This window comes from Schistocerca cancellata, chromosome 10 (assembly GCF_023864275.1).
Source record: "Schistocerca cancellata isolate TAMUIC-IGC-003103 chromosome 10, iqSchCanc2.1, whole genome shotgun sequence".
NCBI lineage: Eukaryota > Metazoa > Arthropoda > Insecta > Orthoptera > Acrididae > Schistocerca > Schistocerca cancellata.
The window spans coordinates 61385353-61401463 of NC_064635.1; the positions used below are offsets into that span (position 1 = coordinate 61385353).

The 16111-nt window shown below is 37.8% G+C and overlaps 1 protein-coding gene across 2 annotated transcripts in view; it reads right to left on the reverse strand.

The window, feature by feature from the left end:
* Positions 1–324: 324 nt before the first annotated feature.
* The window catches only part of LOC126106712 (XK-related protein 7-like), a 37385-nt gene continuing 21598 nt past the window's right edge, over positions 325–16111 (reverse strand). For both annotated transcript variants that reach the window (XM_049913093.1, XM_049913094.1), the window contains 2 exons: positions 6247–6402; positions 325–1270 (listed from right to left, as the gene is read on the reverse strand). In XM_049913093.1, coding sequence (XP_049769050.1) covers positions 522–1270; positions 6247–6402 — 905 coding nt within the window. In that variant the 3' untranslated portion in view covers positions 325–521. The remainder of the gene's footprint in view (positions 1271–6246; positions 6403–16111) is intronic.

Sequence of the window (16111 nt, forward strand, 5' to 3'; positions counted from 1 at the left end):
CAGATTTATGAAGAACTGCAATTTTCAAGACCTACATATTTGTTGTCTTCTTCCCCTAGCTCTGCTTTTGCTAAATTGTAATGACATTCCCCCTTTCACAACCTGAATTTTAAAACATTTGTTTAAATTAGCTTAGTCTGAAGTTTTTGCTGGTGCCAACTTACAGAAAAGCATTCAAATGCAAGCCTTAGAGGATGTATTTTTAGATGGATAGGTAGGACAGGACATGTGTGACTGTAATAGCAAACAACAACTAAACAAATTTGTTCTTTTGTATTTTATAAAACAAAAATGTAACATTTCAAAACAGCTGCAACAGCTCAGTGCTTGGCACCTACAGTTTGAGATGTATATTACAAAATTTTAAAAATCCTTAGGAATTATTTGAGCAGAAGAAAAAATGTATTCTTCACAAAAATAAAGACTATAAATATTATAAATATTTCATCTGTTACACAAATCAAAAACTATCACTCCAGGTATAAACTTTGTACTCAATAACAACTTCAGTAAATGCATACCTATGCTGTACTCTGTGGGTCATTGTTACACCGGTGTACTTCCATATCGGATACAGAACGTACATCCTGTTCACTGTTTTTCAGACTTCCTTCATCGTGCTGTCGCTGTGAGTGCTCGTGAGATTTTATCTCAATTCTGATCACTTCGGCACAACTGTTGCCTGCCTGTTCACTGACTGGGTCACTAGCTTCGTTGGCAGACTCGTTGCTAGGTTCGTGCGTCAATGAATTCCGTTCCACACTGCCACTGTTACTACCGTGCAGCTCCACATCTCCCCTTTTGGACCTGTCGTGGGACTTACCACAACACTTTACCCTTTGCAGTCTAGGGTGAAAACACAAGTAATAGAGAAGCATAAAACCTATACCTATAACAAAAGGCACAATGCACCCAATCAAAAGTGGGTAGAAGTACCACTTCTCCTGCATCGCCGTATCAGCTGTGGCCCACGCTGTCACTGCCAGAACATTCTCTGCAAAGCAGACCATGTAGTAGATGGTATAGCGAGTCCTGTTCCGCCCGTCCTTCGGTGTCACGTAAGTAAAAATGTAGACGAGTCCGAGGACGGAGCAGAAGAGTATCTCCGCAGCTTGCTGCTTTGCCACAGAAAATTTCCGTGACGAGCAGAAGTTTGTGCGTTCCCACAGGGACAGCCAGCCTGTCATGATTAACCAGTGCACACCACACGCCACAGCGGTCTCTGCGGGGAACATCGCTGAAGCCACAGAAATTGACAGAATTCTCGAAACTGAAACAAATTGATAGACATGCTGTGCCACCAACTGAAAGTGCACTTAATACAATAAAATAAGAAACATGAAAAAAATATACACATTACTCTCCTTCTATTTAACTATCAAGTTCTGTAGGAAAATGTGAGCCTGACGTGGTACGCGTCAGTGTAGAGAAAACTGATCAGAAAACTTATAAAAAAACAAGAGACTCAATTAAAAAAAGTAGAAAAACTGTGAGAATGTATGCAAATAAGTAACACATTGAAGATAAAAGCTCTCAATTACTGCAAGGAACTTGTTTTCACAACAGAAACAAAGAAACCTTTCAGCTTGTATTTGAATACTCAGGGTTTATCACAAAATTCTTTTAGCTCTATTGGAAGTCTGCTGAAAATGAAACCTGCTGAACTGTACTCACCTTCCTGCACAATTCTTAAGGTAGTGTTATTCAACTGTATATTTTTTCCACCTATTGTTCTCTGAATGTATACTTCTGAATGAGTCAGTACTGTCAACCATGATGGAATATAAGTACAGGGATGGCACAGTTGGAATTCCTAGAAATCTGAGCAGCAGCTTTTGAAGTGATAGGACAAATCAGTCTCTCCATCCTTTTCTGAGCCAGGAGTATTCTTGACGAGTGTACAGAATGCCCCAAAATGTAGCACCATATGAGGCAAGATAGTGAAAGTAATCAACATGAACAAGCCTTAGAGTATCAGCATCAGAGGCAGTGGCAATTATTCTTGTAGTGAAGAAAGCAGTATTCAGTTTCTGAACATCTTAAACATGATTCTTCCAGAAAAGCCTCTCATCAACCCCCACTCCTAAAAATTTTAAATATTCAACTTCATTAAACAACTAGCTTGGGACAGTAAAATTTTGTTTTTACAAGAGCCCCATGCAAGAAACAATATGCACTGCATTTTGTTTAATCCCATACATACTACAGAAATGGATGTATGTGCGAGGGTCGTTTGATAATTCTGGTAAATTTCCATGAAAGAATGGAAAATTTTTGTTGTGCCTTCATAGTTGACATCTTTGATTACTCCAAGGATTGTCTAAGAGTTTCAACAATGCACAGAGTAAAGTTCGTTGCTGACAGCTGTCTGAATTGGTGTGTCAACTGCAGTTGTAAATGAAGAAAACCGAGTTTTGTGCTGTTATTAAAAATTTTGATTTAAAGGCTGGACTGCCACACAAATCAAAACAGAATTGCATGAAGTTCACACAGAATCTGTATCATAATTGAAGACCATTTACTTTTGGATTAATTAATTTAAATGTGGTCGGATAAGCATCAGAGACGAATCACACTCTGGCCATTCAATTAAGGTCACCACAAAGGAAACTGCTGAAAAAAAAATCAATCTTATGGTAATGGACACTGGAGAGTAGCTACAAACGAAACAGACTACAAGGAAATAGAACCAGTACAACAGAACCCGTACAATCAGGAAGAAACACATTTCATTTTTTGGGCATCTAATCAGAACACCAGAGAACAGGATCATCAGGAGCATGATAGAAAAATTGTGGAATAGTAAGTGCAACATTAAGTGTATTACAGAAATCAAGGAAGATGTGGATGAGTTACAGATTACCTTGGAAGACCTAAGAAACAAAACTGACAAAATCAGGAAACTAACAGACAAACACACCAGACTGCAAATGGGAATCAACAAACAGACAATGGGAAGGGTGATTTCTGATGAAGAAAGAAGGATGAGATCCGAGAGAATGAAGAAGTACTGTGCTGACAGGAAACTGAAAAATTCTTTGTATGAAGTTGGCTAGAGTGGTCCAATGAAGGCCATAAAATGTAAATAAATAAAAATGCAAGACAACTGAATGAAAATTCATGAGATTGCTGAGATTGTGGGCATCTCAACTGAGCAAGTACATAATATCCTGCACAGAGAATTGGCTACGAAGGAGATGTGTGCGAGATGAGTGCCACCATTGCTCACAATTGACCAAAAGCTCATCTGGTGCAACACTTAAACAGAATGTCTGGCAAGTTCAATCACAATCCGCAAGGCTTTTTGTGCCAGATTTGTGACTGTTGCTGAAACCTGGACCCAACATTACACACCAGAGTCAAAAAAGCAGTCAAAACAATGGACAAAGGCTGGTGAAAGTACAGTGAGGAAGGCAAAGATCATTTTGTCAGTTGGTAAGGTGATGGCCAATGATGCAAAACAGTGCCTCATCACCAGGGTAATGCACCATCCCACACAAAGTGATAACAATCGTGAAAGCGCAGGAATTGGGCTTTGAATTGGTTCATCATCTGCCCTATTCACCAGGCTTAGCCCCAAGTAACTTCTTTCTGTTCCCTAACTTGGAAATTTGACTTGCTGGGAAAACATTTTCATCGAATAAGGAAGTGACAGTTGCAGTCAATGAGTATTTTGTGGAGTTGGACACAACCTATTTTCCAATTGGATGAAAAAGCTGGAGAAGTGCTGGACCACGTGTATAACTTTCAAAGGGGACTATGTCAAATAAACATCTTTTCTTGCTTTTTACCAGACTTATCAAACCACCTCATATGTGTGTATGTATGTTCCACACGTCCTCCTAAACCACCGTACTGATTTCAAGCAACTTGGTACACATATCCCTTACTGCCAGGCGCCAATCATTGTGGGGATAAGAACCACCTGTCTATCATAATTCAGAAGATCTAACATCTTGAACAACAAGGTGTGTGAAAAACTGCTGCATCATACATGGCACTTGAAGTTATTACTTCTTTGCTACTAAATCTATTTGTAACATTTTTCACAGACAGTATCCACATATGCCACTGAATGTGACTACACAAATGTGTCACTGTACAACTCATATTTCAAGAGATATGACATCAAACACTGAGACATGTGAAAAATTTCCACATTGTACATGATGTTTAAATTAATTACATGTGTTCTACTAACTCTATTCACAATAAATTTTGCAGACAGTATCCAAATATGCTGCTAAATGCACCTACACAATTATATCATGGTATCACAAATAGTTCAGTAGATATAATGTCATAAACACTGAGATGTGTGGGAAACTGCCACACACTGTAAATGACATTTAAATTTATTAATTCTTTATTACTAACTCTATTCACAACGTATTTTGCAGACAGTAATCACATATGCTGCTGTATCTATCTATCGTTCACTGGCTACATAAACATCCATTTTAGTTGCAACTCTGGCTGTCTCTTTTTGCATCACAATATAAAAAAATCATCACTAGATCTTTTTGGGAAGTTATCTCTTCATTCTCTTTCATGGAAACTTGACATTTTTCCTTCCAAAAATATATTAGGAAACTTTAGAAACAAGGAAGTATAACAGACCCTGTGAGAATGGAATTAGCGATTTCCTGAGGACAGAATTTGAACTCAGAGTAAACCAAAGAAAGATGAAAGTTGAGAGAAGTACTAGAAATGAAGTTAACCATAAACATAAAAATTGTGGATTGTTTAGTTGACAAAGTGAAGAAATTCTGGTGCCTTGGAAGCAAAATAATGAATAACAGATGAAGCAAAGAGGAAATTAGAATCCCACTGGACCAGGGTAAGGGGTGGGAGTGGGGGAGTCATTCTACACCAAAAAGAAGCCAACTGGTGTCTAACACAGGTCTTAATGTGAGTGAGAAATTGTGAATATATTTTCAGAACACAGCATTGTATGTGACTGAATTGTGGACTGGGGGAAGTCTGGAAAAGATAATATCCAAACCATTTATGATGCAATGTATAAAAGGATACTGTTAATCAAGTGCATTGATGACATAAAAAGATGTGGAGATCTTTTGCAGATTTAGTGAGGAATGGTATATGTCGAAAACACTAAGTAGCTGAATGGGAAGGACAACAGGACATGTGTCAAGACATCAGTTGATAGTAACTTATGTGGTATTAGAGGAAACTATAGAGGGCAAATGGGAAGAGGACATCATGGTGGGCTGGATAAAACCAGTCAGAAGACCAATTTGGGTGGAGCCAGGATGTAGGGCGGTGGAGGGGGGAGTAAACACATCATCCATTGTTCACTAGGATTATGACTCATTGTAGTCATCCTCTGAGCATACCTATCATTTTGTTCCCATTAATAATGTATGTAACTATGTAAAGCAGATGGACAAGTCACAGCATTTAAATCTAAAATTCAGTAAAGAGCAGAGCCCTAAGATAACAGCAGTCTCAAATGAAGACAAGACTTGTTAACACTGTGTGTTCAGTCCCAGCTAACTTTCAGAGTATCTTATGCTTGTCTCCACATTATCTGCCTCCTTCCTTTTACTACAAGGTCACACTGATTCTCTGTAATTAAAATTTACTGTCATATTTAGTATTAGCACCAAGTATGCTACAACATTTATGCCTGTTGAGGATGTACAGCTATATTACTGTAAGTTGTATACTTTTAAGTCCATAATTTATTTTTAGGCCTCCCAAAGAGTAAATTATATTCCACACTAATCCGTTATTTACGGAAAGCAGAGTTGAACTGTATTACATGAAGATGGCTACAACAAAAAGATTTCAAAATATGCTCATTTATTTGTATTACCAAGTAGTTTCACACTGTTAACAATTTTTAATTAATCCTATTGACTATAATAATAATAATAATAATAATAATAATAATAATGCCAGAAAAAACATAAACAATCATCATAAAGGAATTCAAGTTCAAACGCTCTCTTAAATGGGAATAATCGAAAATAATAATAATAATAATAATAATAATAATAATAATAATAATGCCAGAGTTGGCAGTGATTTGTGTGTGAGTTGTGCTTGCTTGGATAAATGAATGGTGTGTTTCTCTCTTTCTGATGAAGGATGAAGCCAAAAGATTGTGTGTAAGTGTCTTAATTGTGCCTGTTTGCAACTTGGAGTGTTACCTTTACAGTAAGGCACAGTCTATCTTTTCTTATATGGTTAATAACAATAAACAAAGAAAACAAACCTTACCTGTAACCATAAAGTGCCAGAGGAACTGCATAACTGTTCCTTTCCACGTTATGTTCTCTTTATCTTGTTGTGCAAACCGTATTACTCTTTGATAGGAGGCCATAGACCAGCCCATGCTTAATATTGAACTTCCAAAAGACGCTAACTGACTGTAATCTAGAAAGAGAAATGTGCATTCAATGTTACTGAGCAGATATCTCACAATGAAATAAATAAATAAAAAAAAAATGTTTGATTCACAGAAACATACTACTGTTTCCACATGATTGTAAAGATACATAGTGAACCAAAATTAACTCAAGTATGATGATGTACATGTAAGCAGACTGACAGAAAATGGTGTAGTAAGAGAAGAAACAGGCGTTAATCATTTCTCAAAAGGAATAAGCATGAACTTGAGAAGTATGTGCACAAGAAATATGTAAATCATTTTCTTTTCTGAGATGGGGCTTTCTCCAGTTGTGCAGCATAGCACCCACATAGGTTACATGATAATCAAATACAGAAAAAATGTTAGTAACATGGAAAATTTACTTTTGTTAAGTCTGGTAGTTAAAAAAAAAAATCACTGATACCCAGCAGCAACTAACTGAAGCACCAGTGGCCACTATGTACGACTGACATATCAGACATAACAAAGTTGGTCTCTCTGGCCAGCCAGCGAGTCTTCCTGGCATGCCGTGGCACTACTACTACTACTACTACTACTACTACTACTACTACTAGTAGTAGTAGTAGTAGTAGTAGTAGTAGTAGTTGTTAATCTCACTGGCTGATGTAGCCAGACATGGAGCTGCTGCTGCTCGGACTGCCTTAATTCTTGTATCCGGCTATGGTGTGAAGTGGTGGTCACTGCAAGAACCACACAGCTTCACTACTAGGAAACAAATTTTGGAGCATGGTAGTGGGGAGGAAAAGATTGGCACCAAATATTATAGCTTAGTAGCATTCAGACCACCTTACACTCATGTTCACAAAATGCAGCAATGTGAGATGATTTTAATAATGACAACATAACAATTAGAGGCTTGACTCTCTAAACCCTAGGTGTTAATGTGAAGATTGATGAAAAGTGTGTTCAACAGTACTGAACTACAATGAATATATAAACCACTACGACCAATCCACAGAAATGAAAACCCACATCAAAAATGATGCCAAGTTTTGGCACACCCTAGGTGTAATCCCAACTCTTTACACTCCAAAGGCACTACAATTATAGTTGCAGGAGATTTGTATGAGCTTCACAATGGAAATACCTCTTTTAAAGTAAACTATCAGATTCTCTCTGAGCATTCTTGAAATGACACCTTACTTCCCCTACAAACACGATCTATTATTTCCCTCCAGGTAACTTCCAAGGAGAAAAAGAAATAAAACTTTTCTTAGAGCAAAGACAAGCTCCAGCGACACCATTACTTTATTAGTAATTCTCTATGCACAGTGGAGTATCTCCACAAATGCAATACTGACTCAAAGAAATTTTTCTGGTAGAACCAAGAATGTTATTCTTGACAATGAATGTTCAACAGAAATGAAAGTAATGCTAGGTATGCTCTGGAAGTATAGTAAAATGTTCTGAATATCATGGAAAATTCGACAGTTACACTAAAGCATTGTGTCTGTGATGTTTTGTTGACTGTTGGAATTTATGCTGTCTAGACCACATGAAAATGTAGCATGTAAGGTCAGGGAATATAAAATGGAGGAAAGGTGATATTGTTCTGACCAAACACTGACAAATTTAGAGAACTGACATTTGATGCTGGCTGTACAGCAATTCCTCTACCTTCATCACACATCTCACATAAAAGCTGTGGGGATAAGATAAGAGGGATAGCACCTATACAGTCATTTTTCCCTCCTTCAACATGCAAATGGAAACTGGACAGTAAACTTGCCCCTAGTTGAAGGTGGGATGACAACTGTGGCAGCTTGAGAACAAGCAGTGATAAAGGGAATATTCAGCTTTTGCCCGCCGAATTAATTTATTAGACACACCACAGATTTCAGACAGATAAGATTATATTACTGACTTTTGCTTTAGTAGCAAAATTTACATATGTATGTGGTGCCTTTATCAGTCATATCCAACAAAACAGAAGTCATATCCAACAGAACAGACAACAAACAAATATATACATCTGTATGAGAGTGACGGCTCCTTGACATTTGCCTCAGTGTGGATCCACTAATATCGTCCAAACTCTAACAGGAATCAACAACTTCCAAATAGAGTGTTAATAAACAAGGGATGCTGCACTGCAGCATGCAGTAAATTGGAAATTTGGATCAGTCAGGGCCTGTGTCTGGATGGCTGAAGTGGTTAAGGCAACTACTCGTGAGAAGTGGTAAATCCATATTCGAGTCCTGGTCTGGCAGAAATTTGCAATTTTCACAACTGCATTATCATACTGCCCTGTGTGACTGGAAGTCACAAATTCCCATCCATCCCTTCCCTTTCTTTCCCCATTCTGTATTTCAATTTAGTACAAGAAGTTACTCTGTTGTGAAAACATGCCTTGTGATGGAAACAAGCATTTGGAACACTAACACCTACAGTAGGTCCTGTTATATGCGGATTCATTATCTGTGTTTTCACATACGCGCAATTTTATTTTTACCTCCATCACTGCTATTTGTTAACACTACCTGGAAGCAGTAATGTGTTACGCATCTCAACATGCATCTTCTGTCATGTTTGTCGAGATGAGAATCATCAGTTCAGGTTAGTAGAGTTGTGAAGTTGCACTTGACAGGTTACATAGGGAAAAAGGTAAAAGAAAGTGTGGCTGCCAAGGAAAAAAAGTGTGTATGAAGGTCGTATTCATTAGAAACAAGGATAGAAGTTTTGGACTGCTGTACAAAAGATGGGTGTGATGTAGACGCTCAGCTTGGAGGAAATGCTAAGCCACTGGATTGAGCAGCATAACAAACAGCACATGCCTCTCTCTGGAGCAGGTATTCAGGCTAAAGACAAGACGTATGCAGATTTATCTAAAGAAGAGACTGTTCCAGCACCTTCCACGGTTAGTCCAAATTGTTTTGACCACTCCAAACATTGTTTTGGATTTCACAACATTAAAATGACAGGAGAGGCAGCTGTAGCAGATTATGTTGGAGCTGAGGAATTATAAAAAAATGTTTAAAGAAGTTGTGGCAGAAAAAGACTATACTACGAAACAGGCTCATTTTCAAAATGAGTGCCTGTTCCAGCACCTTCCACGGTTAGTCCAAATTCTTTTGACCACTCCAAACATTGTTTTGGATTTCACAACATTAAAATGACAGGAGAGGCAGCTGTAGCAGATTATGTTGGAGCTGAGGAATTATAAAAAAATGTTTAAAGAAGTTGTGGCAGAAAAAAACTATACTACGAAACAGGCTCATTTTCAAAATGAGTGCCTCGCTGTGTATTCGCTTCTTTTGGAGAAAAAGCAGCACAGGATTTACAGTTCCAAGGACCGATGCATCCTTCTCTTCAGAGGAAATGTTGCAGGGGACTGCAAATTAAACACTTTATGATCTACTACTCTCAAAATCCTAGGCACTGAAGGGTTGTCACAGGAGCAATCTGGGACTTCAATGGAGAATGAATAAAAAAGGTTGGATGACTTCTGCTATTTTCAGTGACTATTTTTTAACTGACTATCTAACTAAATAGAAAACTGAAAGCCTACCTTGGGGGGTGGGGTTGATTCAAATAAAAATACTGAAGATCTGTTTCCACCACCAAAGACATCAATCCTGCAACCCATGCACCAGGGAGTTATTTCTACATTCAAGGCATACTATCTGCATAAAATTTTATTCAATCCCATAGAATATGCGATTTGGGTGACAAACTTACCATCAAGATTTTCTGGCAATAGTTTAATATTAAGGTGATGACTAATGTTGTTATAGATGTGTGGACTGACATCACTCCAAAATGTATGAGTGGTGTATGGAGGACACAGTGCCATGAAGTTGCATCAGTGCTACAAGATGAAGCAATTACTGATATCACCATTGCAATGAGATAAAGTGCATACATGGCATGATAGATTGGATTCAGTGATGTCAACAAAAAGAATGTGTGTGTTCTCCTACAATGTCACTGTGAGGATCAGAGCAATGAAGATTTGAGAAATTTTCAGTTAGAATAGTAACAAAGAAGAAACAGAAGTCAACAAACTCCCACCTGTTAGAAAGTTGACAAAAAAGAAAATGGCCAAGTCTTTCAAACTGATAAACACTGCAATGATGATTTTTGAGGAACAGGATCCTGAAGGAGTAAATAGTGCAATACTAGAGAGAGAAGTTGAATATTCTCTTAAATGTTACAAAGAGTTCTATACTCAAATGGCAAAGAAGACTCCACTGCTCACAAACATTTATATGGAAAACACTGTGGCAGTTCAAATGAATGACAAGCACCTAGGAAGAACACTTCACCTACAAAGAATCTACATGTGAGGAAATTCATCACGGAAACTGAATGGACTGTACCATCATAAAATTTTTCAGATGTAGATGATCCAGAGGCTATTTAGGATGTAGGCTTAATTAAAATAGTTTCAGTGTATTATTGTGTGTTTCAGTGTTAATAAGCATATAAATCTTGCATTAAAATGAATTTCAGGAAGATGGTAATGGTTATTTTTCATAAAAATACTAAGAAACACTGCTATTTTAAACTTAATGTGTGAATATACATGAACCTAATCACTTATATTACGTAATTCGCTAATTCGGCATATGTGGCAATTCTACAGAACATAACTATTCTGTATAATGAGGTTTACCTGTATATCTACATCAACATTTACACTTACTTACATATCTGCATTGACAGAGGGTACCCTGTACTACTACAAGTCTGCAAGTTTCCTGTTCCACTCACCAATGGAGTGAACAAAAAACAACTGCCTTTGTACGACCCTCAATTTCTCTAATCTTGTCTTTGTGATCCTTATGTGTAATTTATGCTGGCATAGGTGGAACTGTTCTACAATCAGCTAAAAATGTCAATTCTCAAAATTTTCTCAATGGTGTTTTGTGAAATGATCATCTTCCCCACAGTGATTCCAATTTGAATACACAAAGCCTCTCTTTGATACTCTTATGTTGACTGAATGTCAGTTTGACTGAATGTAGCAGTAACAAATTTAGCAATATGCCTCTTAACTGCTTCATTGTCCTCCTCTAATCCAACCTGGTGAGAATCCCAAGCACTCTAGCAGTATTCAAGAATGGATTGCACTGGAGTTCTGTATGTCATCCGCTTTATAGATCAGCTATGCTTTCCTAAAATTCTCCCAATAAACAGAAATTGAACATTTGTCTTCCCTATATTTCTTCTTATATGCTATTTCCATTTCATACCACTCTGCAATATTGCACTTAGATATTTCATCAATGTGACTTTGTAAATCAGCACACCACTAATACTATACTCCGAAATTTACACGGTCATTTTTCCTACTTGTCTGATTTCACTTAAATTTTTTCTGTATTTAGGGCAAACTGCCATTCATCACATCAAATAGAAATTCTGTCCAAGTAATCCTACACCCTTTTACAGTCAACAATGACACTTTCCCATACACTTACACTGTTTTCAGCAAACAGTAGGTGACAACCCTGTCCATCAGATCATTCATGTATAAAGATAACACTAGCAGTTCTACCAGACTTCACTGGGGCATTCCTGACAACACAATTGCCTCTGATGAACACTTGTTGTCCAGGACAAAGTGTTGGGTTCTATTACATGAAGTCTTTGAACCACTCACCTATCTGGAAACCGTTCATAGACTCGGACCTTCATTAAGAGTCTGCAGTGGGGCACTATGTCTGATGCTTTCTAGAAAGGTAGCAATAGCGAGTTTGCCTGTTGCCCTTCAACTGTGGTTTGCAGGACATGATGTAAGAAAAGAGCGAGGTAAGTTCCACTTGGGAGATGCTTTCTAAATCCATTTGTGGACAGAAGCTACTCCATCTCAAAGAAATTGTTTATATTTGAACTTAAAATATGTTGAAGAATTCTGCAGCAAACAAATGTTAAGGATGTTGATATTTTAATTTTGCAGGTCCATTATTTTACCCTTCTTGTATACAGGAGTCACCTTGCACTTCTCTCCCGTCACAGGACTTTCTACTGGGTGGGAGTTCCCAATAAATATAAACTACTTGAAGAGGCAACACTATAGGGTACTCTCTGTAAAGTCAGACTGAGATTCCATCCGGATCTGGTGATTATTTGTTTTCCACTCTTCCAGTTGCTCCTCTATGGCAGAGATGCTTGTTAATTACTATAACCTCCATAAGGGAGTCTGTGTGACAGTCAAATGAGGGTATGTCTGTACAACACTCCTGCATTACTAATTTCATAAACCATTCTTTGATGAACAAATTTATTCAATGGCAGAAACTGAACAGCTTTTTTATTGCTGCTTCAATAGATCAGTGTTTTGATAATACTGCTAAAAATAGCCTCCACACCAATATTGTACAGTGGCCTGTGGAACATAGCTGCGTGCATAGATACTGAAAGAACTGTTCACCTGTTCACTGCCTCCACACTTGTAATTCATCAACATAATGATACATATAAGTGCACAGAGAGAAGGGCAAAAAGAGAAAAGGGACAAAAGCAGTAATTTACGTAGTGAACAGTATGTATAAATGTTTATTGTTATTATAACTTTTCTGCGATAGCTATGCTGAAATAAAAACACACACATATTCATTAAAATTACAGGAGTATGGAGCAGCTGCATGGAGATGTACTACCAAACCTGTCAAAGTTCTGATTTGGTTTTAAATGATGTTCACCATTGTCTGCATTCAAGGAACATTTATGTTTAAGAGGTTCACAAACATAGGAGAGTCGATTAAATTTCCCAATGACAACAGAATTTTGCACATAAAATCTTACAGCCATACAGGAAAAAAATGTTATGCATTTCAGATACTTTCATCTCTCATGACTTAGTGCATAAGGATTAAATCATTGGGGGTATACAGGAAACTTCTTAAACCTTCCAGAACTTCACTGTGCATTATTCAACTTAAAAAGTAAAATGCAATGTTTATTTAAAAAAGCAAAAGAACAGTAGTTATATAATGTTCCCAGTAAAATATTCATAAATGCTACAGTATTATGTCTCCTTCATCCACAACACACAGTAAGCCAACAGTAAAAATCATTGCTTATGTCCATCAGCAGATATTTAACCACAGCTGTAATGTATGTCCTGTTCATTCATTCACTGTAACACTAAGTATATAGAAAAGAAGGGGGGGTGCCCCCCCCCCCCCCCACACACACACACCAAATCATTTCTGAATCCACACGAAAAGATATTTCATGCTTTGAGGTCACTAACATAATAAGATGTTGTGTAAAATCTTGGGAATTACAAGAGTCTTACTGAAAGTTGTGAGCAATGGTTTGTCATGACAATAATTCTTACAATGTAATAAAAATGACTGCATTATCATAATACACAAACTTTACACTATGTGTTGACACATTGTAATGTCAGACTGTACCCAAGAGCAGAAGTCCTTTTGCTGCAGTAAAAAATAATTGCCCATGTAATCATTGTTGCATTAGCACCAAGTGAGAGCACAGAAACTGCTTATGCTGGCTCCCATGTTTTGTCAGATATATCATTGAAAGAAACAAGATTACCTAAAATAGAATAAAAAAGCAGAGTTTGAAATCTCTTAGAATGCCGACCTGTTTAATGTTTACTGGAAGGTCCAATTGTACACGTAGTATTGTTACATTTTAGAAACTGAATTACTACAAAGAAAAAATGTACAGTAATATAGAACTTTACGTGTGAACTACATTATCTATATTAATTAGAATTCTGATTTGCGTTAAAGATCCACACATCAGCGTAAGCCAGATATAACACAGTGATGAAAATTCCTATTATCTATCATTAGCTTTATTTACACAATGGCAGACACTGGCATTTCATGATGACAGAATGCCATGTCTTAAATGGCTACACAGGATAATTGAAATGGCCTGGGAGTCGGGACAGGTTCCATCAGATTGGACAAAAGCAGTAATCACACCAATCTTTAAACATGGAAACAGAAAAGATTGTAACAACTACAGAGGTATCTCTTTAATCAGCGTTGTGGGTAAAATCTTCTCAGGTATTGTTGAAAGGAAAGTGCGAGTATTAGTTGAGGATCAATTGGATGAAAATCAGTGTGGGTTTAGGCCTCTTAGAGGTTGTCAGGACCAGATCTTTAGCTTACGGCAAATAATGGAGAAGTGTTATGAGTGGAACAGGGAATTGTATCTACGCTTTATAGATCTAGAAAAGGCATTTGACTGGGTTCCTAGGAGGAAGTTATTGTCTGTTCTACAAGATTATGGAATAGGAGGCAAACTTTTGCAAGCAATTAAAGGTCTTTACATGGATAGTCAGGCAGCAGTTAGAATTGACGGTAAATTGAGTTCATGGTTCAGAGTAGTTTCAGGGGTAAGACAAGGCTGCAACCTGTCTCCACTGTTGTTCATATTATTTATGGATCATATGTTGAAAACAATAGACTGGCTGGGTGAGATTAAGATATGTGAACACAAAATAAGCAGTCTTGCATATGCGGATGACTTAGTTGTGATGGCAGATTCGATTGAAAGTTTGCAAAGTAATATTTCAGAGCTAGATCAGAAATGTAAGGACTATGGTATGAAGATTAGCATCTCCAAAACGAAAGTAATGTCAGTGGGAAAGAAATATAAACGGATTGAGTGCCAAATAGGAGGAACAAAGTTAGAACAGGTGGACGGTTTCAAGTACTTAGGATGCATATTCTCACAGGATGGCAACATAGTGAAAGAACTGGAAGCGAGGTGTAGCAAAGCTAATGCAGTGAGCACTCAGCTACGATCTACTCTCTTCTGCAAGAAGGAAGTCAGTACCGAGACTAAGTTATCTGTGCACCGTTCAATCTTTCGACCAACTTTGTTGTATGGGAGCGAAAGCTGGGTGGATTCAGGTTGCCTTATCAACAAGGTTGAGGTTACGGATATGAAAGTAGCTAGGATGATTGCAGGTACTAGTAGATGGGAACAATGGCAGGAGGGTGTCCACAATGATGAAATCAAAGAAAAACTGGGAATGAACTCTACAGATGTAGCAGTCAGGGCGAACAGGCTTAGATGGTGGGGTCATGTTACACGCATGGGAGAAGCAAGGTTACCCAAGAGACTCATGGATTCAGCAGTAGAGGGTAGGAGGAGTCGGGGCAGACCGAGGAAAAGGTACCTGGATTCGGTTAAGAATGATTTTGAAGTAATAGGTTTAACATCAGAAGAGGCACCAATGTTAGCACTGAATAGGGGATCATGGAGGAACTGTATAAGGGGGGCTATGCTCCAGACTGAACGCTGAAAGGCATAATCAGTCTTAAATGATGATGATGATGATGATGATGATGATGATGAGAATGCCACCTTCGAATTCCTTAAGTATGCAAATGGATATTTGCACATTTGTGTTAGCAGTGATAGAAGACACCTAGATGGGAACTGTTGCACCCTAAATGGGCCTCACAGTGGTTGACATCAAACTGCTCCGTAGTGCACAACAAGGAAACAGTTGAATACTCCTTTAGAGATGACTTAAGTGTCACTATCAATGAAATCACAACAAAACTTTTAATGGAACATAAGCAGTATAGGAGAGAATTTGAAGCTCAGTCTGGAAGGAGACTACTTTTGGCAAGTACTGTGACATTTAATGAAAGCCATTTTAGTCATTACGAACCCGAATGAAAACACCAGAGTATATAATGGCACCTTTTGGATTTGCTATCACAAAAGAAAGTGAAGAGAGTGCAGTATGCT